The sequence below is a fragment of the Patagioenas fasciata genome, chromosome 25, assembly GCF_037038585.1.
Source record: "Patagioenas fasciata isolate bPatFas1 chromosome 25, bPatFas1.hap1, whole genome shotgun sequence".
Lineage (NCBI taxonomy): Eukaryota > Metazoa > Chordata > Aves > Columbiformes > Columbidae > Patagioenas > Patagioenas fasciata.
The window spans coordinates 1,566,232-1,589,344 of NC_092544.1; the positions used below are offsets into that span (position 1 = coordinate 1,566,232).

The window sequence follows — 23,113 nt, forward strand, 5'->3', positions numbered from 1 at the left end:
TGTAGGAACCACCATCTCCATCCCAAAACTTCTTCAAGACAGGTATGAAGCTGGAGGCAGTGGACAGGAAGAACCCTCACTTCATCTGCCCGGCCACCATTGGGGAGGTGAGAGGTTCTGAGGTCCTCATAACATTTGATGGCTGGAGAGGTGCCTTCGATTACTGGTGCCGATATGATTCCCGGGACATCTTTCCCGTAGGCTGGTGCTCGCTGACTGGAGATAATCTGCAGCCCCCTGGAACAAAAGGTAAGGCCCACGGTGTTGCGTAGCCGTCTTCCTCTTCCACTCAGCTCTCACAGAGCAGCAAGGACATCGGGGTGCCCTGTCTGGCTTCTTACGCTGCTTCCCGCGTGGTAGAGGTGCAGATGACCATACCCAGTAGCAGTGTGACAGCCTGCGCCGAGGTGCTGAGGGGCAGCTGCTCGTAAAGACGGGCCAGCTGAAGGATCGTGGGGGGATAGTGCTGCTTACGACATCGCTGAGCTCTGCTCCTCTTCAGGAACTTTTGGGAGTCTTTCCTGCGTCTGTGGAACACACGTTCCTAGGGACGTTTTCACAGGGAGACTGGGCTGTGTGTGGGTGTAAGGGCATAACAAGAATTACTGATTTGCAGGGCTGCGCCTCTTTGTGATTCTGACAGTTATCTTGCTGTGTCTTAATGCTGTGATCTCTGCTGTGAACATGGAAAAAGCAAGTCTGAATCAGGTTGTACCTGTCTTGTTCCTAGAGCTGTGATTGTTGTTTAGGAACAGCATTGGGGAACTTGCTGTTGGGAGTTTGAGGTGTGTCTCTAGCTTGCTGGCATTGCCGTCGTGTTTAGGACCGTGGGAGCTGCTGTTGTCCCCATGCACGTCCCTTTGGCATTGGCTGTCAATGGAACAGAAACAGGAGAGCGACCTCTGTACCGGAGCTGCAGGATGACTGCAGGGAGACATTCATTCCTCTGATGAGACTGCTCCTCTTGAAGACCCAGGGTCAGCTTGTGCTAACACATCAGGCTGGAGCTTTCCTGCAAGCCACCTCTGTCCCCTGTGCTGCTGCCAGGATGAGGCTGTCTTGATACCATCAATTTTGTAGCTATCAGGATTTTAGGTATCAGGCTGTGGGCTCCCCTCGGGTGGAGATGATTTCTGTTATGGTTGGGAACAGACAGCACTCTCGCTGTTTATCTTGGATTCCTGCGTTTAGCCTTGATGTTCCAGCCTCTCCCTCGCTTCCCGCTGTTTGTTTGCGCCTCGCAGGCTCCGCCGAGCTGCCGGGGACCTCCCTGCCGGGGGTGACATTTCTGGCAGTGCCCTGGAGTTGTGAGCGAGCAAACCATCCAGAAATAAAGCCCCATCATGGGGGTGACACCGTGATATCTTGGAGTCATCTTGAAAAGCCTTCGCTTCCCCCCTTGGCAGGCAGCAGGGACAGGTTCCCCCTCCTGCATCGGCTCCATCTGCAGCGACCCTGCAGTTCCTGCTCATGCACAAGGATAGCGAACCTGTAAAGTCCCATCTCCTCACTCGCGGGCAGGGGCAGCCCTTGCTCTCGGGCAGATTTCTGCTCTCTTTGCCGTGTGTTTCAAGTTCTGGGGCGAGAGCAGGCATTGGCAGAGCCCTGCAAAAATGCCACGGAGTCAGGATCAGCCTTGTCTTTGTGGTATTTTGCTTTCCTCTCTGTGGCTGCCCCCTCCCTTTCCTGCCCCAGATTTTTCCAATTTCCACTTTGCGGGATTAAACCAAAAGAAGGGAGTGCTGGGAACTTTCCTCTTCTGTAATTAAATTCCTCCCTTGTTCCTTTACTCCCCAGCCCTGCTTCAGAGGAGGGTTCAGCAGGTCTCCCGGAACCTGGGAGCACTGCTCTTGGCAGGGTGGGAGGCGCATTCACCGCAGAGGGATCCCCCTTTCCTTCAGCTCCAAAACCTTCCCTGTGTGCAGCCTGGAGCCTGCAGGACCGCGCCGGAGAGTCGGGGAGGTGGGAATTCCCCTTAAATCAGGGAGACCCAGGGAGCTCCGTGCTGACTGTGGTTATACCGGACTGCCCATCCTGCCCCGAACCGATGGGTGAGATGCTCGGTGAGCTGAGAAGTCCAGCGAAGGGTTAACTCCATCGAGACTGATGGCTTCCTGGGGCTGAGCAAAAGAGGCCTTGCAAAATGAGCTCATGTTCAAGGGAAGCAGAACTTCAAAGAGGCCAGGCATGTTTATTTAATGCTGGTAACTTAATTCAGCTCTAATCTGACCCTTCTGCTGGTTGCCAGCAGAGGTGGAGGAGCGCGGGGCTTCTCCCCAGCACGTCCCCACTCCGGGGCCTCCCACTCCCACCAGTGTTTGCTTAGCGGGGCGGTGGGGCAGGGTGCTGGTGGGGCTGGGGCCAGGCACCGCGGGAGCTTTCGGGAGGGCACGTGTGTGTGAAGGGAGGAAAGGGAGGTCAAGCAGCGAGGAGGAGCAGCTCTCTGCGCGCCAGGTTGGTAATTCCGTCACCGTCAGGATGCGCCGTCTGTGCTGTGGCTGCTGGGAGAGCCACGGCTGCGGGCACTCGGCCGTCTCCTGGAGCTTCTCTCTCCATGCAGCACAGCTTGGAGCTGGGGGGTTCAAATAAGCACGCGCCACAGGGGAAATGTAGCTCGGGGGGTGCCTGTGCACATGGTCGGTCCTGGCGCTCTGCTGGTGTCAGCCCACGAGCTCTGCTGTGCTCACAGGGCCAGGCGAGACACAGCTGAGCTCGTCCTGAACTCGTCCTGTGTGTCCGCAGCTTCTCCACCGGCCATGGGGAATGTGGGTCCCCGTGACCGTCCCAATGTTTGGGGTTCTGCGGGGGCACAGCAGCTTCCTCCGGCTGCCCAGCCCGCCAGCGCGGCACCAACGGGGGTGTCTCTTGGGGAGCGATCCCCGCTCCTCTTCACACCTATCATACAGCATCTCGGAGCTTTTCGTGCCTCTTACGCACATATCCTGGTCTTTTAGAAATATCAAGCGAGGTGGATTTCCTATTAAATGAAGTGCCCTGGGCTCTGGGTTAATGATGGTTTCTGCACAGGGGGTGCTCCTGACTCGGGGGCTCATTTCAGAGTGTTAGAAATGGGCTCTTTTTGACTGTCACTGAGCACGACATCCTGCGGTGTGTGATGTCCCTTTGTGCAGCTCCTCGTCCCCCCAGCCTGTTGCTGGTGAGCTGAGAAACAGGGGCGACCTTGACACTGTGCAAGGCTGGCTCAGCAACTGATGGAACATGGGTGTGTTATCAACACTGTTTTGCTCACAAATCCAGAACACAGCACCCTATGAACTGTTATTAAAGAAAGTTTACTCTAGCCCAGCTAAAACTAGTGCACTACTTTTGAAAAACTTTTTGTATGCATTTTACTTCTTCAAAATTTGCTGCTCCTTGGAAAGCGTGCGGGCAACTCAAACTTTCATGGCTCTTAAACAGGACAGAAACGATCGTGCTCTCAAGTCACTGACATAAGTGGAGCGCGGATCTGGAAAGCTGCTCTGGAGAGTCCCTCTCCATTACGGGCAGCGCAGAAAATCGACATTTAGGATTGACCTAAAGAATGAAGATTGTTGCTCAGTTACTTTAAATGATGTCTGGGAAGAAAGAGCGAGAGCTGCACGCACAAATGAAGGCGCTGCTGCAAGGCTCAGGGCAAAACGGATCGAGGAGGGAAATACGAGTGCCTGAGAAAAATCACTGAGAAAAGGAGGTGAGAGGCTGGTTAGTTGTAGCTTCCAGGACCACCTGCGGTCAGCAGGGAGGTGGGATGAGGGAAATCCCCCCATCCGCCAAGTCGTGGGCTCGTAGAGAGTGTGTCTGCTTCTGTTATCCATGGGAAATTTGGGTTTCCACAACCAATTGCAGACTAGAGGAAAGTTCAGGTCTTTGTAGTCAGGGAAACACACACTGGAAGAGGATCCATGAGAAGGTGTTTTCCTTTCTGAAGTGGTTTGTGGGAGGGAGAGCTGTGAGCCCCCGGGGGAGGAGAAACCAAAGCGGGGTCTTGTCAGGCACCTGCGTAAAGCAGCTTCCAGCTCAGGGCTCTTCCCCCGAGGAGGTGACGCGCTGCAGGGACCGGGCCAGGTAAAGGGACACAGGTGGGACAGAGGGGCTGAGCAGGTGGGATCAGGGCTTTCTGCCTATACATGCTGATCGTGGGCGCAGGAATCTGAGATTTTCTGCAAGATCTGGGTCTTTACACAAGAAAACACATATGACTCTTCTATTTAAACCTCAGGGTTAAATTTCAAAGAAATGCCTGCGTTTTTCTAGGGTTTATGCTACAGTATCAGGAACTTTAGCTGTGATTCATCTCAAAAAGTGTGAGGTGTTTAGAGGACCCCTGGTGGCTCTGTGCATCATCCCAGCAGTGCTGCGGCTGGAAGATGCTGGGACAGGGATGGTCTTCCCCAGCCTCTTGAAAAGCAGCTCCATTTCCACCTCCTGAGAAATCCAGACTTAATCCATGCCCACACACACAGTAATGTCCCTTCAGTGTGCTCACCACGTTTAGCACATCGCTGCTGGATGGAGACACTATAACCTTAGCCACAAGGATGCAGGGACCTGCGCAGCCCGCAGCAACCTGCCCGCAGCCACAAGTGTAGCTGTCACAGTCCAGATCAGGTCTTTGCAGCATTCAGGTGATGCTGGGTTCCTCCGGGGATGGGTTCATTGCGCCTTTTTCCACCCTCCTGGATGCTCCGGAGCAGAGCGAGCGGTGACGCCGCGCGAGTGTGGGACGGGGCAGCACTGAAAGCGTTAAAGCCGGGCGGGCAGAGCTCGGAAGCGGCTCCAGCCCTGGAATTGGGAGGAGTGGAGCTGCTGCCTTGGCACCAGCCCAGCTGGCCGGGGGCCCCTCGCCCAGCGGGCCGGGCAGCGCTGGTGCTGGTGCGGAGCGCACGTCCCGCTCCAGCCAAACCACCCGGTGCTGCGCGCGGTTAAACCCAGCGCTCGCCTTCCCTGCCCGCTCCCTGCGCTTGGCTGCCTGGAGAGCGGCTCCCTCTGCTTGCAAAGCAAGCAAAACTTAATAGTTTGAGATAATTACCATGGGGATGTGTTAAAGTGGAGCTCGCACCCACTGCTGGCCTCGCCATCTCCCCGCTTGTGCTGCCCGGATTGCGGAGCTGGAGCTCCAGGAGGTGACAGAGGCACAAAATGCTCACCCTGGATAGAAAGTTCCTGAAGTTCTTCATCTCTTGCCACCGTTGCCACCATTTTTATTCATTAACTGCTTGGTGTCTTCAAGTCAAGACGATGATCGGATGTTAGATTTTCTGCCCGTGGGCGAAGGTAATGTCTGTTTTATGGCTTTATTTTTGATGTTGCTTGGTTTCTCTTCCTCCTTCGGGGCAAGAATGCGGCGGTGGGTAGAGGAGCCTCATCGGGAGTAGCTGGCAGGGTAACAGGTGGTTTCCTGAGCTTTCCAGGAGATGGACAAGTATTAATTACTGTCACTCAGGACTGAGCTGGGATTTGGAGCTCGTCCATCAAACTGGGTGACGTCTGTGTGTGTCGGGGTGGCTGGATTTGGGACCACACAGGTGGAGCTTCTGCACCGATGGCAGGAGAAGTTCAGCAAAGAAGTTCAGCATTTTCTGGTTTATCCATGAGTCTGACACACGTGCAGCCGCGGTGCCTGCGTGTCGCTGCCTTTGGGACCGCGATCGGAACAGCCCAGGAGAAGTCTCGGGACTGTTTGGAGCACAGAGCGCTCAGCACTAACCCTGCTGGGGCTCGGATGTGCGTCCTGGGACTTGCGTTGGCTTTGTGGGTCTGGGGGCTCGGAGTTTTAATTGAATCTAGGAACTTTATACTGAATATACAGCCCCACTTGTTACAAGGATCGAACCTTTTGCGGCTTCTCACAGTTCCCCTCTTGATCTTCAGTATTTTTGTAACTTCTGAACAGCTTTAAAAAAGAACAAAAGGCAGAATAAACCGCACCCTCCTACCAGTCTCCTTGTTCTCCGTGCACTGGTATGTCCAAGGTGTTCTGCTAATATTTAACCAGGAAGCCAAAGCTAAAAAAAGAACTTTATTGAGGATCAGAACAAGCAGAAGCCCCAGGAACACTCCTGAATAGCCTGAATATGGCAAGAGCACAGAAACATTTTGAGTCTCAACATGAGGCTTTGGAAACCTGCTGATAATTGACTCCCAGGGGCAGGAGATGGGATCGGTCGGTGGATTGACTGGTGGCCGCTCATGCCACGCATTTTACCTGAATGTACATCCTCGAGCTGGCTGGGTATAAATAGCAGCGTAGCCGTGCTGTTGCAAACTTCCCGCAGGCTGTAAATCTGTGAAGAAACCGGTGGCTCGTGTCCCGCTGCACGTGTAGCTCAGCTTGACTTGGGTGTTCTGCACAAGTCTCACCCAGTCTGCAGGTTCGTTACTTGGCTGAGACCATGGCTCGGGGGTTTGTTTGAGGAGTGCTGCGTGGAGCAGACGTGTGTCAGGCACCCCTGGTGCTTTTGACAGCCCCTGTGGGTCCATGATGGCCAATACTGAAGTGATAAGCATGGAAAGGTCATTGGAACAGGCTGCCCGTGGCACTGATGCAGTCACTATCCTTGGAAGGGTTTAAAGGCATTTAGATGAGGTTCTCAGGGTCATGGGTTAGTGCTAGAGTTGGGTTATAGTTGGACTTGATGATCCTGAGGGTCTCTTCCAACCGAAGCAATTCTATGGTTCCGTGATTCTATGATTCAGTATGGTGGTTTTCCAGTTAATTTCTCTCCCATAGAGGGGAGAAATTAAGACCTGGGGTTTGGAACTGAGTCAATCTGCATGCTCAGCACTAAACTGAAAATGACTTTTGCTGAGGACAACGATTTGGACGTGGTTGCTCTTCGCAGCGCTGTCACTGTCTGTCTCTAACCACAGCCACTCACTTATCTCTATTTATTTTGCCACCACCAGAATGGGGCCTGCGCCGACGCCCAGGGCATTGTGATGAACAAGTCTGTTGTGTTTCACATCCTAATGCTTGTTGCGCCAGGTCTCAGAGCACTTTCCCCCTGCATTGACCAGAATCTACACGTGTATACTCCAAAAAGCATCAGTAACTAAGTGATAATGAGTTACTGTCTCTGAAGTGATGCTGGGAGCCGGTTAGGAACGTGAAAAGGTGTTTCACATTGTATGCTAGGCAGAGGGGAAGTAATGGGCACCTGGCAAAAAACTAAGGCTCCTTTAGGACGCATCCAGTCGCTGGAAGGGGTTAGAAACACCTCGGTGAGGAGACAGCAGCGTCTGCAGCCGTAATCGGTGTTTTGGGGGCTGTGCCGGTGCAGCTGCTGGCTCGACTCTGCTCTTCAGTCGCTGATTCTGCGCAGCTCAGGACGTCTGGTAGGGGCAGGAGAACTGAATTGGCGTGGGCTGGTGTTTCCTCGGGTTCTGGTTGAAATCGAGCTGGATGGCCCTGGGTCGTGGGATGATAAGACTTCATTTCATTAAATCACTCCAGGTCAGAAAAACGTCTGTGCATTCTGTCAGTCTTGTAGAAGCAGCCATAGGACAAAAACATCAGTGCTTATTCAGCAATGTATTCCCCGTTGTATTCAGCAATACTGGCACAAAGCGACGATCTGAGTCATTTTCTGTGTATTTATGGCCTGAGCTGGCTGCACACTGAGATGTCACACAGCCTGTGTGGCTGAAAACTGACTCTGTAAGCCTGGCAAATTAAATCTTACCTGTAATATCTTCATGGCTAAGTAGAGAACAGATCCTTTCTGGCGTTTATTGTACAGCTGCCCGAATGAACCATTCGCTTGGGTTTACTTAGACCCGGCGGGTTGATGCCCGGTGACCCGCAGAGAGCACAGGGAACCCCGGAGTCGAAGAGGAATAAAACCAAAGAGAGAGCAGGATCCTCCACCTCCAGTGGCTCGTTCATGTAAGGCCAAAATAAGCTGCCACTGGTGGGACCTTGTTCCACCTCCCCGTCCCAGCCGTGCCTGGGGTGGCAGTGCAGGGGTGAGCAGAGCGGGTGCTGGGAGCATCTCCTGACCTGCGCTGGCTGCTGTCACCCCCTGCTGTCACCTCGCAGCCCTTGATGTTCTCCAGAGCCCTGGAAAGCTGGACCCAGCTCCATGTGCTGCTCCGGAGCTGTCAGCAGGAAACGCTGTGTTTGTGCCAAGGGAATGGGAATTTGCTCGGAGTAACTGCTTATAAAAACCCTCATTAGAAAAACCTTGAAAATCTCTTTGTATACCCCCGGTTGTGCCACTGTTAGGGCTGCGTGCCGTCCTGGTATCAATCTTTTATTGCACTTGGTTTCCTCAGCCAAGGTCTTTGTAACTGTAAAGCTCCTCACTTCAAAAGAGGTTTGTTGGGTTTTCTTTTCTAATTCAGAGCCTTCGTGTCAAATACACAGCAGGGTTTCCAGGTCTGAGAAACAAGACATCCCAAAGGTCACCCTGCACTTTTCAAAATCTGGGAGGGTTTTGCTTTGTTTCATTTTTAGCAGAAGTTTAAATCTAAAGGAAACATTGTTCTGCTGAGCTGGACCAGTTCATCTGGAGCCTTTAGCAGGACTAGGGAAAGATGAGTGACCCAGTTCGGGGAATTTATGGGCAAAAGCACCAGAAACCTGGTTTTCTCATGGAAAGCGTGAGAAGATAAGGAGGAACAGACCATGTGCTGACACTTCGCTTACCTTGGGCAGCATGTGAGAGGAGCAGGTGGGCTGATCCGAGATGAGCTGTTACCCAGGGCCAGGAGCAGTAGTCCCTGCAGGCATCAAGGATGGAGCTGGTACCTCCACTGCAGGTCACCGGTGCTTTAGGGACAGGACAGGTTTGAGTTCTGCCCTGAGAGGGGATTTCCAGCGCGGCGCTGCCCGGTGGCGCTCGGGCAGGTCTTGGCTGGTCCCCCCAGGAACGCGCTCAGCGCCTTTCTCCTGATGGCTGGCAGGTCACCGCTCGCACGAGGAAGAGGTGTAGGTGCCATTTATTTCCAGGAAGGAAAATATGGCTGAAAACATGATCGTTCTGGAGTTCAGCCCATCTAGGCTAAGCCTCAGTGTCCCACAGCTCGAGGGCTGAACCAAGGATCGGTGCGTTTGGTTTTTATTCTGGCGTGGAGAGCGGTCGCCTCCGTTCAGGGGTGTGAATACTCCAGGTTTTTCCATGTGACACTGTGTAAAGATGGAGGCTGCTCTTGTTTTTGATTCTCGCCTGATTTAATTCTATTTGCTTTTTCTCTTTTTATTTCAGTTGTGATTCCAAAGAGCCCTTTACCTGCCTCCGAAGTAAACTCGGAGAAGCCTAGCGTGCACAGTAGCACAAAGACTGTTTTGGGGCATCAACAAGGGCAAAGGCGTCGCAAAACAGGGAAGAAGCGTGGTCGAACGACCAAAGCGCTAATCCATCACCCCATGCCTACACCCTCCAAGTCAGTGGAGCCTTTGAAATTCCCCAGAAAGAGAGGCCCCAAGCCTGGCAGTAAGGTAAAAGCTGATGCTGAAGCAGGCGGGTGAAAAGCAGGTGCTGCAAGTTCTGCCATGGGATGGTGCATGCGTGTGCTTGGGCACGTTTGTCTCAGCCTCTGGCTGTGTGACTGCAGCAAGTAGGAGACCAGAGGGGCACGTGGGCTGGGAACATGGCTCAGAGTCCAGCCCCAGAGCTGTAGAGAATGTCTGTGTCCTAAAGCTCATTTCCATCAAAAAGCTGTGTCTTTGGAGCTGCATTAGCTGTGAAGTAGCATGGCAGATGCTGTGATCACGACAGGATGGCCAGACGGTGGAATAAGCTCTTCCGTCCATCTTGTGTAGCTAGTCTGAGTCAAGCAGAGGCGGCAGATCTCAGGCTTGTTGGTTTTTTCAGGGCTGTGGTTTATAAAATACACACGTATTGATCACTAGGTTCTTGGGACTCCCCGTCATCACCATCAGAAGTGTGTCATGCTCCACAGTGCCTTGTCTGTTGGATGCAGAGGAGAGAGTGTAATGATCACGGGTGGTAAAGGAGAGCAGGGGTAAAAGGAGAAATATCTCCTCTTTTTCTGCAGAGGAAACCTAGGACATTGCTGAACCCAGCACCCACCTCTCCAACCACCAGTACCCCAGAACCAGACACAAGCACTGTGCCTCAGGACGCTGCTACAATCCCCAGCTCTGCCATGCAGGCTCCCACAGGTAAGGGTCTCGAATCGCATTCTGGGCAGGATCTCACACTGAGTTGTTGCGTCAGTCAGAAAGCGACACACCAGGATACCCCCTTTCTTTCAAAGCCCGTACACCAGCAAGCGTTACAGTTCCAGAAGGTGTGTCAGGAGGAGAGGCACACGCATTCAGATCAGCCGTTCCTTTATCTCTCTGTCTGTTTTGGAAATAATGAAGTTGTAGGAAGATTGTGAGTCCACCTGGTCAGTGCAGGGACCCCTTTCCCTGGGTTACACCTGCATGCTTGTGCTTCCGCAGCCCTCAAGGGCGGTTCTTGTGGCCCGTGGTGCCTGGAGCAGCTCGGTGTGCAGCACCTCTCGCAAGCTGGAGCCGCAGCGAGGTGCAGAACAACCACTGAACGGCAGTGGCAATGGTCTGTTCAGCTTCAGCCAGGGTATGGAGGCAAACAGGGACGAGAGAGCAGGGGTAGGAGCGGTGGTGCTGAGTATGTGCTCTGCTAGGCTGTGAGATGTAGCTGAAGATGAGTCTGGGCAGGAAAGGTCAAACACTGAGCCCTTTGTTTCCTGAGAACATAACTGGCCAGTTTTCACAGCAACCTAGAGAACGCAGCTCCCCTAAAGAGCGGGAGCTGTGCTCCTTCATCTTTGAACGTCGCAGCCACCTTGGCTGGCACGGGAACCGCTTTGCAGGTGCCTGTGGGAGCCTGAGCGCTGGGGAAGGTGCAGGAGAAACAGCAGCTTGGAAGGTGGGTGCGAGGCAGGGAGATCGCGGAGGTGATTCCCCTCTGTAAGTGACTCCGCTGTTAGGATGCAGACAGGCAGTCGTGCTGGATTCCCCTTTGTGAGTGATTTGACAGTCTTAAAACCTCAGCATCTCTCAGGTTGGATTTTAGGCATCTGTTTCTTGCTTTCTTGAGTGGGTTAATGGCAAACACATTTCTCATCTTGGCAGTTTGCATTTACTTGAACAAGAACGGCAGCACTGGGCCCCACCTAGACAAGAAGAAAGTTCAGCAGCTGCCCGACCATTTTGGACCAGCTCGAGCTTCTGTTGTCCTGCAGCAAGCAGTACAGGCCTGCATTGATTGCGCTTATCACCAGAAAACAGTCTTCTCCTTCTTAAAACAAGGCCACGGGGGAGAGGTCATCTCAGGTGAGAACCGGCCTGCAGCGCTTTGCCTTCGGAGATGTCATTGCAAGAATTCGCTGGCTGGAAGATGTCTCTCCTGACGCTCGGTGCAGTTACGGGCCGGGGGCAGACAGAAGATTTCTGTCTTCTCTTTCTTGCCAAACATCTGTGTCGGTGAAGCAACAGCTTGTGGCTGACTCAGAGCAGAGCAGCTGGCACGGCTGCTGAAGGCGGCAGCGGCCCCAGCTCAGCCTGGGCAGCGTGAACGCTTCACCTCTCGTCCCCAGCGCTGCCCAAGCCCCCAGGAGGAGGCGGAACGGGGGGGAATTTCAGAACTCCTGACGGAAAGACAAGAAATGCCCCGTTTTTTTTTTTAATTTGGCTTTTAAGCCCGCGTTTAGCCGGATGCTGGGAGCGCAAGCCCCTCCTTGAATGCCTTTGCATTCCCTCGAACGCGGCGTCTCCGGCCCCGCAGCCCCGTACCTGGCGCCGGGTGCAGCAGGCTGGTTGTAGCCTGTCCCGGGGAAGGCAGCGGCTTTTGTTTGCTCTGGTCTAGACCAGCGATGCTGAGATACAGAAGCTGGCTGTGCAGCCCTGGGCGTAGCCTCCTGCTTTTGCTGGGGGTTTACGTGTTGGGCTCTGTTTGTTTCTGTCTCCAGCTGTGTTTGATCGGGAACAGCACACTCTGAACCTGCCAGCAGTAAACAGTATCACCTACGTCCTCCGCTTCCTGGAGAAGCTCTGCCACAATCTTCGCAGTGACAACCTCTTTGGGAACCAGCCTTTCACTCAGAACAGCCACATGCAGCGGGCACACGAGTACGACCACGACAGGTATCTACCAGGTAGGAGCTGGGGCGGGGGCGGCGTTGTAGGGACCCCAGGTGCTCTTAACCCAGATTGTACCTTTATCTCAGGAGGCAGGCGTGGGTTTCAGGGCCCTCTGTGCAGGGTTCATTGCATCACACCCAGTGTCATGCACAAGCCCGCTGGACTCTGTTTGCTCAGGATCCAAGTTGCATATTTTCGGTTGCCTGTCGGTCTGATTTCCATCTCCGCCTGTAGGTTTCCGCTCATCCGTGCTGTCTCCTTGTCTTCCCTCCTCTCCTTGTCCCCCAGCCCTTCCCGCTTCCTGTAACCTGCTTAGAGTGACTTCACCCGGTTAGGAATTCCGCTGAAAGATTCTGCGTGAGAAATGCAAGAGCGATAACGTGCGGCAGGTAAACTGTGATTAGAAATGGAATGAACACCCGGCAGAGCGGTTTCCACGGTGGCTGTGGATCTGCTGCCAGCCCTCGGTGCTGCAGCCATCTCAGGCGTAGGTGGCTTTCGTTTTTCTTGGCGTGGCCAACGCTCCACCGCGTTGAAGCAACACACTCCTGGCAAGATAGTTCATGCCGTGATTCAAATCATCAGGCTGCAAAATTGCTCTGAAGTGAAAGCGGTGGAAAACAAGAAGACCGATAGCTTTCCCGGCAGCGCTGTGCAGCGGCAGCAGCCCTGGGGTGATGGGTCACCATGGGGCTCCTGGGGGAGCTACTGCTGTAGAAATGCCAGCTGTGGAGAGGAAGAAAGCTATCTGCACCCTCTTTAGGTAGCTGACAAGTGTCTTGTGCTCATCTTGCTCTCCTTGCTTTCTCCGCTACCTTTCTGCCCCTTGAGTCAGCAAGTAGCTGTTGTGCTGTTTGAAGTCTTTCTGAAGTTAATCCTTTGGATTATTGTGGCTGTGGTTCTGTTGTCATGAGACAGAACAAAAGCAGGATGGGAGAGGAGGAGCGAGGGTCTGGGCATGGTCACGGGAGAAGGTCCTGGAGCACACGGTTTCCAGGCACCGTGAGGTGTCAGCGGTGTCCGTGCCGAGAGCTGGGCTGCTTGGCAGGGGGAAAAGCATAAAGAACAAAGCTCAGGCAGAGCAGCAGATGTGACACGATGCTGAGAGCTGCCCATCGCGAACTGGTCGTTTGAGTGTTTGCAGGGGTTAAGGAAAGGTTAACCACAGGCCAGAGAAGTGACAGCACCTCGTCCTGTCGTTCATACTGATGTCTCGGGGATTGTTGGGCATCTGGTCATCTAATGTTTTTCTGAATCACCTGGAACATGATGATAAACCTTGTTATCTACACATTACGGTGGCTTCTGGTGAGGGAAAAGAAACAGTATCGGCAGGGGACATGGGAGAATGAGGATGCAGTTGTACATCAGCCTAAATCACACCAAGTGTCAAGGCTGCCTGGTCTCACCTTCAGCTTGGTGCGTCCTGCCTTGTTTCCTCCACAACACGAGTGCTCGTGTGCCTGAATGGGGCTGGTTCTTCCGGAAATCCATCACCAGTTAGGACTGGGAGCTGGTCTCAATTCCCAGAACAAGCTGGCTTAACAGGAGCACCGCTGTGGATACCGTGGAGAATTGATGTGTGTGCCTATGGCAGGAGGAAGGTCCTTAAGTCAGCTGCATCTGGCGTTCTGTCTCGCTAAGTGAGGCATAATCATGGAAATAAGGGGAAATAGATCTGGTTGTACATCAGGAAACGGGAAGCTGATTGCTGTTATAGGAACAGGGATGGGCTGTGAAGTGTTGTGAGCAGGTAGGTCTGACCTGGAGCCATCTGAACACCTAGAACTCGACCATTGATCCTTGGGTCCTGTTATTGGAGACACCACAGCATCCAGTGTTGCTTTGATTCACTCTGGAGTTGGGGATTTTGCTTTTCCAGTGGAGGCTGCTCCAAGGGGGTTTTTGCTGAATTTTTAGAAACTTTGTTGTAGTTTCTAGCCCAAATTTATTCTTGGGCAACCTGGTATCCATGTCTCATTGTTTTAAGATTGACTTTTAGCTTAACACGGTTCTCCTTGTTCTGGAAGTGGGTAGAGAGCAGTTGTATCCTTTGGGGAGCTCGCCCTTCAGCTGCTCTGTTGAGAAGAGCTCCCTGCTCTCCTCATCTAGCGCTGGTTTGAATGAATCTCCGTGAGGTGACCAGAGTGCCACCCAGAGCTGTGGGGAAGAGCTCAGGGGGCCTTGGTGGCACCATCATGTTCACAAGCAATGTCTCTGGAGGCCGCTTTTTGTCACTGTATCCTTGTAGCAGGCGATGATCAACCCGTCCCGGTCGCACACCCTGTTCTTCTCAGCTGTTATTGTCAACTGCAGGTTCCCAGCTCACGAGGCAATGCCTCAAATGCACGTTAGTGTTTTAATGCTGGATTTACCTCCTTTCTGGTACTCTATTGTATATGTATTTTTGTCTGGCCTGACTTGGGAGGGCATCAGCACATTTCATCGGTGAATCTCTAAAATTTGTGCCGAAGTTATTAAATGACATTGAGCTCAAGAAAATTCGTTAGCAATCGCTCGCCAACCTCATAGTCTTGCTCAGTGCTCTGCCAACTGCTTTTCCCCCCAGATCAGATGTTTGTGCATCTAAGGAAGCTTCTGGTAACCCTCGAGTTCTCCACATCAAATGCCTCGCTGAATTCCAGGTAAATGAGGCTGAGCGCTCTTCCTTTTCTGATAGATCGTGTGCATCTTCTTTCCTAAGTCACACATTGGCTTCCTCTGCACCCTCATGTCCCCCTTCTGAGAATGTTCAGTTATTTGACGTCCACTCCTTAGTCAATGGTGTGTATTCTCGTTCCTGGCCCGTTTCTCTTACCTTTGTGCCTTGCCGTGGTTCGGCAAGGCTGTGGCTGGAAGCCGAGGGTGGGATCTGTTGGACCGAGCGCAGGTGGATGTTGCGGGGGCATCGACACCAGAGCTGGTTGTGTAGGAAGGTTCTGCCGTCGGGGAGGAGGCACCAGTGCAAGGTGCAGCATCCTGAAGCAGGAGCCTTGACGTGGACTTGAGGAGGTGAGCAGAGTGTCACTGTCATGGCCAACAGCACAAACCCTGCACGGGCAGATGTGCTCCTCTTAAAAACATAGAATCATTTGGTTGGAAAAGACCTCTAAGTTCATCGAGTCCAAACTTAAACCCAACCCTGGCACTAAACCATGTCCCCAAGAACTTCATCCATGCATCTTTTAGACACCCCCAGGGATGGTGACTCCAGCACTGCCCTGGGCAGCCTGTTCAATGCCCCACAGCCCTTGGGGGAAGAAGTTGTTCCTAAATCCAACCTCAGCCTCCCCTGGCGCAACTTGAGGCCGTTTCCTCTGCTCCTGGCGCTTGTTCCTGGGGAGCAGAGCCCGACCGCCCCTGCCTCCAACTTCACCTTTGTATTTCACTTTAGTCAACTAAATTGTGACCACCTGATCCTTCCCACCCCCCCCCCGTACCTTTGTCTTCTTGTTTGCCACGATGCATCTCCCTTGGTGTCCGGTCCCCGCCGTGTTTCTGTCACCCGTCCTGCCTCCGTCCCTGCCCCGCTCGCCCCCGGGGCTGCTCCATGTCCAGCTCCTGGCATTTGTCTACGAGCGTTTCCCCCGTGTCCCACACACCCGGCTCACATGCGTCCCCCTGCAGGGGACCAGCGGGAGGGCTGGTGGCCCCGTGGGTGACGTGACATCTTCATCGCTCCTTAGCTGACCGTGTCACGTCCAGCCGGGCATGGGCTGCCACCCCCGAGTTGCTTGCTGTCCCCATCCCTGTTGGCGCCTCCATCCTGTGTCCATCCACCCCGACACATCTGCATCCTGTACTCATCCACAAAGGGACGTCTCACAGCTCAGCCTGATGTCTGCTCTGCCGCCTGCGATGCCGAGAACCCAGCGCGGGGAGGCGTTGGGAGAAGAGCTGGGGTGCTTGGGGATCCGTTTGGGGAAAGATTGAACACTCGAGTACGGTTTAATCAAGCACTGTGTGTGGCAAAGCGTGTTTGCAAATCACCAAGGGGTTATGAGTGCTGAAAGTGGGGAGAAGTGGGATGAGCCATGGGGTGAAACAAGGAGAAATGGAGTTAAGTCAATCAGAGGTGATGTTTGGGGTGGAATATGGCAAAACGTGGCTAAGATTGTTCGTTAGGTTTCTCGCCACCCTTTCCCTCTGATAAAACCTGATAAGCAAAAAGCGACGTGTTAAGCGCTGACAGATGCGCTGGGTTGCAGTTTTACCAGGCTGTCACGGGCTGGCGACGTGTGCGCGTCTCAGGTGACTGGCAGGACTGAACTTCCCCAAAAGTCTCCGCTCCTAAATAGGGCTTGTTCTCTTTTCCTAGACAGAAGCAGTTCGTTAGACGGCTCTCTGCAGGGACCAGGCCGGGGTGCAAAGCGATATTCCCAAGATTCCCCTCCATACAGTGCTCCTCTCTCCCCCAAGTTACCAAAGAATGACCGTCACCCTTTGGAAGGTGAGCACAGCGTCTCTTCCCAAAGCTGTTTATAGCGACCTGTAACATACAGCAGGATTAGGCTGGCCGTGCCGAATCGGGCCATGGGTTTAGGACCGTTCGCTTTGCTTTGTCTCTGGTGTGGGTCAGCGCTTGGCGTTTCAGACAGAGGTGAAGGAGCTGCTCTGCGCCAAAACGTGTTCCCCGAGCCGTTGTGTAAGGCGTGTGGAACGCAGGGCGAATTCCTTCTGCCCTGATAGTCATCACCTAATACCGTATAATCTGAGATTTAATCACTCGTGTTTTAGCTTCCATTGCTATGCACGGTATTAATGGTTGTAGAACTACCCGGTTGCTTCATTCTCTCTCCCCCGGATTTTTCGCACTGCTTTGCTGCAGTGTTGTGCAGATGCCGATGCGCAGCTGTACGGCCGGGAACCTGCTGCCCTTTCCCAGGGTCCTGTCTCGTTCTCACAGTCCCCCCCAAATCGCAGGGAGGGTCTCACCAGCATGTGCCCCACCGCTGAAACCAAATGAAATCACACTCGGGTAACACAGGTGCGGATCTGCTGCGCCACGGCCTCCAAAGCAGTTGCCAAAGTGTCCTCTTTGGTACGTGGTCCATAGGTGTCCGTAGGTGTCCCTTGTGGGAGATGTCCAGGGCTCCAGGTAGCTGCAAGACTACCAGAATTCTTCAATAAATCCACTTCCACCTTCCCTTTTGTTTTGAACTGCAAACGCTCCATCATGCACACTGGAGATTTGACCTTACTAAAACCTTTTAATTAATTGATAGTGAAATCATAGATCAGGGTGTTAGTCTCAGCTCTTTGTAGTATGTCCCTGAAAACTGCTCATAGTTCAGTGGCTTTGTGCTCTGCTGCTCTCCCATTGGAATCCCCGTTTCCTCAGTTCTTGCTGGGTTTGCTGGGCTCGGGTCGTTGATCCACGGCCTCCCATGCACCGCGCTGTAGGTTTAATCTCCATCCACCGCTGGGCCCTGTTCCGTTCAGGATTCCTGCTCCCTATCCGAGCACAGCTGAGCTGGACCTGCTCCCTGTCCTGGGCAGTTTCTAGTGGCACAGTATCTACGTTGATTAAAACTGTAGGTTTGTCACGTGGCCGATGTGAAGAACAAGGTGATGAGCGGGACCATCTCATCTATTCCAGCATAGCAACAGGTCAGAAATTGTTCCCTGAGGCCCGGTCTGTTTGTTACCTCTAGATACACGTCCTCGCTGGTCTCCTTGACGTTCTCCTCTAACCCATCAACCGTTGCCCTCAGGTAACCATCAGCAAACCCGTCCGCTGCTCCAGGGGCAGGTGGAACATGCGGCGTTCAGCCCGTTCTTGGAGCGCGGTGGTTGCTCTAAAGATCAAGGTGCCTTGGTTGGGCGGTGAACGTTGCACACTCTGTATTGTCAGTGAAGAGACAAAGCAGCTCCAATCACAGTCATTTTGGTTGGAGGGGACCCTCAGGGTCATCAAGCCCAACAATAACCCAACTCTCGCACTGAACCTTGGCCCTGAGAACCTTGTCTTTTAAACCCTACCAGGGATGGTGACTCCACCACCGCCCTGGGCAGGAGGAAGCTACGTCCTACAAGACTGATTCTCAGTCTCCTTCGGAGTCTGTTCCGTTGTCTCTTGGGCCATCTGGATGCCCAGAGTCCTCCAGCCTTTTCTGTAGAAGTAAAGACAAGTGGGCAGAAGTTTCTCTTCATGTTTGGGGGGTGATCCCACAGTATGTTTGGGATTGGAAGGGACCTCGAATGATCATCCCCCTGGGGTGTGAACTTCTACAGCAACCTGGGCTGTTCTGGGTCCAACCAGGGCTGTTGAGAGCAGGGAGGAACGAGGTGCGCTTCCACATCCCATCTAGAAATTCATTTTTATCCCACAGCTAAAAGCCTATTCATCCTCACCCCGCCATGAAATTGAAGTACAAGCAGGAATATTTGCATTTCAGAGGGTGTATTTTAAAACTTGAGCCTGAAATCCTCAGATATTGACTATTTCTTGAGCAAGGAGACGCATCTCCCGGTGATGGGGAGCAGTGGGGAGTCTTCACTCATCCTGCCTTTGGGAAAAAGCCAGAAAGACGAGGAGGGGATCTCACTTCTCACGCTGTTTTTCCTCTTGCACCTGGTGGCATTTATGTAGCTTTCTGCTAAAAAGCTGCAGTTCCAGCACAGTGGGGACCTTCTTTTTAAAGCCTGTCATTTGTTGGAAGCAGTGGGTGTTCGGTAGTTGTGCAAACCAGATTTATGCTCGTGGCCAAACTCCATGTTTTCGCAGTAAAAAGACACTCTCGAATCTATAGCGCTGTTTGTTTAATTAAACTTTAATTATCTGCTCCCTGCGTCTCCGCCACTCATCGTGGCGTGTTTTCCTACAACGCAAGCCTGTATTTAAAACCGGCAGTTTGTATAAGATCTGCCCAAGAATTAACCACCTCCTACTCTCTCCGAAGCTGCTTCTTAGGCCACAGAGTTAACATCCCCCGTCCCAACCGCCGGCTCCGCGGCCTCGCAGCTGATGCTGGGGACATGCGGCGCTCGATCCCCATCGTCGAGGCATTAACAGAGCAGCTGTTGCCCCAGTTTGGGTACCGAGCGTTACTGGTTAGACGGGCGTTTCCCAGGCAAACCGCCGGCTGGTTTAGTTTCGGTGCTTCCGAGGAGAGCGCTGATGCGGGGGCTCGGCCCCGCTCCCCGCTCTGCTTTGGGCAGCGGGCCCGTGGGGCGTTCGGGTGCACTGACTGCAGCTTGGTGCGTTCCAGGTGAAACCTTTGTTCTGGGAGATGGCCCCCCAGGGCCCCTGGAGCCTCGCCTGGACCCCATGGACTCTGCCTTGAACTCTGTCAATTCATCCAGCCACAGCAGGAGCTCCAGAGACTATCGCCTGCAAGGATACAGGCACCTGCACCAGCCCTCTAGCCTCAGCCAGGGCAGCTCCTTTGCCTTGCGCAGGCTTAGCTCTGGGGGTAAGAGCGTTGAGAAGCCGGCCCTCCCATTGTAGATGTGGCGATAAAGAGCTTTTCTAACCGCAGTTACACCTTCCTGAGTTGAGGAGGTAGCAGAGGCTGAGCTCCGCACCATCGCGGGCCGTGTGTTAGGTTTGACTGTGTTGGGTTTGACAGCAGCTCTGGAGACTGGGTGGAAACTGGGAGAGGTGACGCTTGCGGGGTCGCTCGTTGGAGTGACGAGCTGGGACCTGGAGGGCAGGAGGAGCAGGAGCTGGATTTGTGAGCACGGGCAGGGGGCTGGCAAAGCGATAAACGGGTCTGAGTCTGTGAGGATGGATCGGGAGCGACCGGGGAGTGCAGAACTGGGAGCCGGGGGGGGGCCGGGAGCGTGGGCGGACGCCCGAGCGGCTCGTGGCCGCGCGGAGGGACAGGGGAGCCGTTCGTTGCAGTGAATCCACGCACGTCAAATGCAGGCGTTTGCAAAAAGAGTCGTAATTTAGGTGCAGGCGTCAATAAAAGGCTCTGAAAAGCTCAGGCTGCTGCTGCCTCCCCACATCGCTGTGTGCAGCAGGGCGGGAGCAGCGGGCTGTGCCGGTGCCGGCACTTTGGGAGCGGGACCTGCGTGAGCTCGAGCGGTGCTTCAGGACAACAGATTTTCACATACGGGCTCAGTCCATCAGAAAATGCAGCTGATGAAAATATAGAACAGCTTTGCTGGGTGAAAATTGCTCCAGGTGGTGTTTGGAGCGAGGGGCAAAACAGCGTGTGGGGAGAGAACTGGGGACTGGGGGGAGTTTTCTGCAAACCGTCAGCAGGTGGGCAAGGAAGAGTGGGAACGGGAGCAAGCTCAGCTTGGGAGAACGGGGTTCAGAGTGAGGAAAAGGACTCAGCACAGAAGGCTGCCCTGAAAAGTCAGGCCTAAGCAGAGAGAATAAGGCTTTGGTGCTGGACCTGTGCCGCACGGCTGGGACCTGCACTTCGCGCTGGCTCTGCCGTTGCTTTGCGGGATGAGATGGAGCGGTAGGTGAGGGTGGGATAGCGCTGGGGTGACGCTGCGGGACGCCCGGGGTGACGTTTGCGTGTGGCGCTTCCGCAGGCTCGGAGCGGTACCTCGGCGCTCGGGACGGCTCCCGGCTCAGCAGCCGCGACCCCTCGTCCTGGACGGTGGAGGAGGTGATGCAGTTCATCCGAGAGGCCGACCCGCAGCTGGGACCCCACGCTGACCTCTTCCGCAAACACGTAAGTGTGCGTGTGGATATATGATGTGTGTGTTATTTGTGTGAAGGGGCAGATCATCACACAGGGAGGATCTAGGAAAGCGAGCAGAATGGCAGAATATTGTACCGGCTGGAGTTTTGTGCAAAGAAAACCCTCCTCAGGAATCCTGCTCGTGCCACGCTCAGGCTTTTCCTCAGAAAGCATGGAGGGGCAGCCCAGGCATCGCAGCCCAGCTGGGCTCCAGGCACCACGGCCTTCAAGCTGGATTTGAACCCTCGCACCCAAAACACAAAACCTTGTTCATCCTGGAGTCTTAATATTCACCTCGTAGTGAATTTCTCCTGGACAGGACCATGTTCCAAGTGGAATTCATTGAGCGCGTTGCTGCCAAACCCCGTTTCCCCCAGCAGGGCGGGATGTGGGGATGCTGTGGGCATCCGGGCAGGGCCGGGCTCGCAGCTGCGGTGACAAGCGCTGTTGTTTGTCCCCGTGCAGGAGATCGACGGGAAGGCCCTGCTCTTGCTGCGGAGCGACATGATGATGAAGTACATGGGGCTGAAGCTGGGGCCGGCCCTGAAGCTCACTTACCACATCGACAAGCTAAAGCAAGGCAAGTTCTGAAAGGACGCTTGGCAGGACGGATCCCGGACGCTCCGCTCCTGGCCACCCATACCCGCGCTCGCCTGCCGACAGGTACGCATGCACACACCCCCATTTACGCCGCAGACGGACACCTCGCCGACACCCCGGCCCCGCTGCGGGGGTCCAGCCACCCCCTGTGCCAGCGGCCAGGCTCCGGCGCCGCTCGGGAGGAGGCTGGTGCGCGGCTGCCCCGGGATTCCACACCGGACTGGAGTCACATTCGTGCTGTTAGACACGGAGGGTCCCTCCCTGCGGCCCAGCCCCGGCGTCTCCGCTGCCATGGGATGGGGCCGTGGCTCCGGGCAGAGTCCAGCTCCGCTCCCTCTCGCTGCGGCTCGTGTGGTCCCAGCCTCACCTGCTCCTCGTGGCGCTCAGCTCCCCGTGGAGGGCAGCGGGCTGGGGGCCGGACGCTTTGCGCTTCGCTGGGCAGCGCGGCTGCGAGCGGGACGGCAACCGAGCCCCGAGCAACCACCACCCCGTCCCCGTCTTCCACGCCTGGGGGAGCCCAAACTGGGCCCCCGCCTCCCGAGCTCCGCTGCCCCCAGCTCCCAGCCTCCTTTCGGCAGGGGACGGAGGCTCCGTATTTATTTCTGACTGCGGGGCAGCACACGGCGCTGCCCAAGAGTGTGGAGGGACCTGGGTCTGGTTCTCCCGGCAAGGACAGCCCCGGGTCGGCGTTGGAGGCGGGCTGGATGCTGCAGGACTCGACTGATCCTTCTCTTTTTTTTTGGAGGTTTTTTTTTATAGGGAGTTCTCTGTTTAAAAAGATGAAATGATTTTTCTACCTGTTGTTGAACTCGCGGCTCTTGGAGATTTTTAGCCAGAAATGCACAGGTTCGTCTTCCCAGGGGCCTCGCGGTCCCCTGGTGTCTCGGTCCGTCCCAGCTCAGCGGGCGCAAGAGGGTGTTGGGTTTCGGTCTAATGTATTTATTTTTGATGGCACTTGAGCAGTAACTCGCTGTCCCAGACATGTTACTGCAGCTGCAAGAGGAGTATCGGAGCAGGGGCCACCCAGCCGTGCCACCGTGTCCCCTCTTGGGACAGGGGCTGCCCATCCCCTGCAGCATCTCCTGCCCTGGGACTGGCCAGCGAGGTGCTGATGGTGACAAAGGGCTGATGGTGACAAAGGGCTGATGGTGACAAAGGGCTGATGGGGAAGCTGCCCCGGCAGTGCCCACAGCCCTTGGTGCTGCCTGAAGGGCTGGGACGGGATCCCCACTGCGAGCGCTTGTTCCCTCTGCTGTCCTCAGCTCCCCCTGCGCATCCAGAGCAGCGTCTCCCCCCCCAGCAGCAGCAGAACGGGCCCCCCATGCTCTCCAGTCTCGTGCACTGGGTCAGGTTTACCCCTAAGGGGAAAAGTTGCAAAAAAAAAATTACCCCAACCCCCAAAGTAATCAAAAGGCCTTTTGTTGTCCAGCACAGTCTGCACCAGTGCGGGCGGGGGCAGGTGGGGCTGCGGCCCCCTCGCTCACGGCATCGGCCCCGGGACGCCCCTCGTCTTTACCCGCCGCTGATCCCGCTGCAGACAGGTCCCCGGGCGGGGTCAGCCAGTGCTTTCCTCTGCACTTATTTACATTGATTTGTTTATAAATAAAAGAATTACTACGTTGTGTGGCTCCGTGTGCGCTGATGGGAGCACTTGGCTGGGCCCCCAGCAGTGGGTCACTGCAGGACGCACAACGAGAGGGGCTGGGGGGCAGATCCCGCTGCAGGGAGGGCTGGAGGTTTGTCCTGGGGGAGCTGAGAAATCATAGAATCACAATCATTTCAGTTGGAAGAG

At 54.6% G+C, this 23,113-nt stretch overlaps 1 protein-coding gene across 8 annotated transcripts in view; it reads left to right on the forward strand.

The window, feature by feature from the left end:
- Nucleotides 1–22,941, forward strand: part of SCMH1 (Scm polycomb group protein homolog 1) — a 46,839-nt gene extending 23,898 nt beyond the window's left edge. For 4 of the 8 annotated variants that reach the window (XM_071799156.1, XM_065857109.2, XM_065857110.2 and 1 more), the window contains 9 exons: nt 6–249; nt 9,210–9,442; nt 10,003–10,129; nt 11,069–11,269; nt 11,905–12,090; nt 16,395–16,526; nt 19,288–19,491; nt 20,570–20,712; nt 21,187–22,941. In XM_071799156.1, the coding sequence (XP_071655257.1) occupies nt 6–249; nt 9,210–9,442; nt 10,003–10,129; nt 11,069–11,269; nt 11,905–12,090; nt 16,395–16,526; nt 19,288–19,491; nt 20,570–20,712; nt 21,187–21,312 (1,596 nt within the window). In that variant the 3' untranslated portion in view covers nt 21,313–22,941. The remainder of the gene's footprint in view (nt 1–5; nt 250–9,209; nt 9,443–10,002; nt 10,130–11,068; nt 11,270–11,904; nt 12,091–16,394; nt 16,527–19,287; nt 19,492–20,569; nt 20,713–21,186) is intronic. The other 4 variants (XM_071799160.1, XM_071799157.1, XM_071799158.1 and 1 more) reach the window with 4 other exon arrangements.
- Nucleotides 22,942–23,113: the final 172 nt, after the last annotated feature.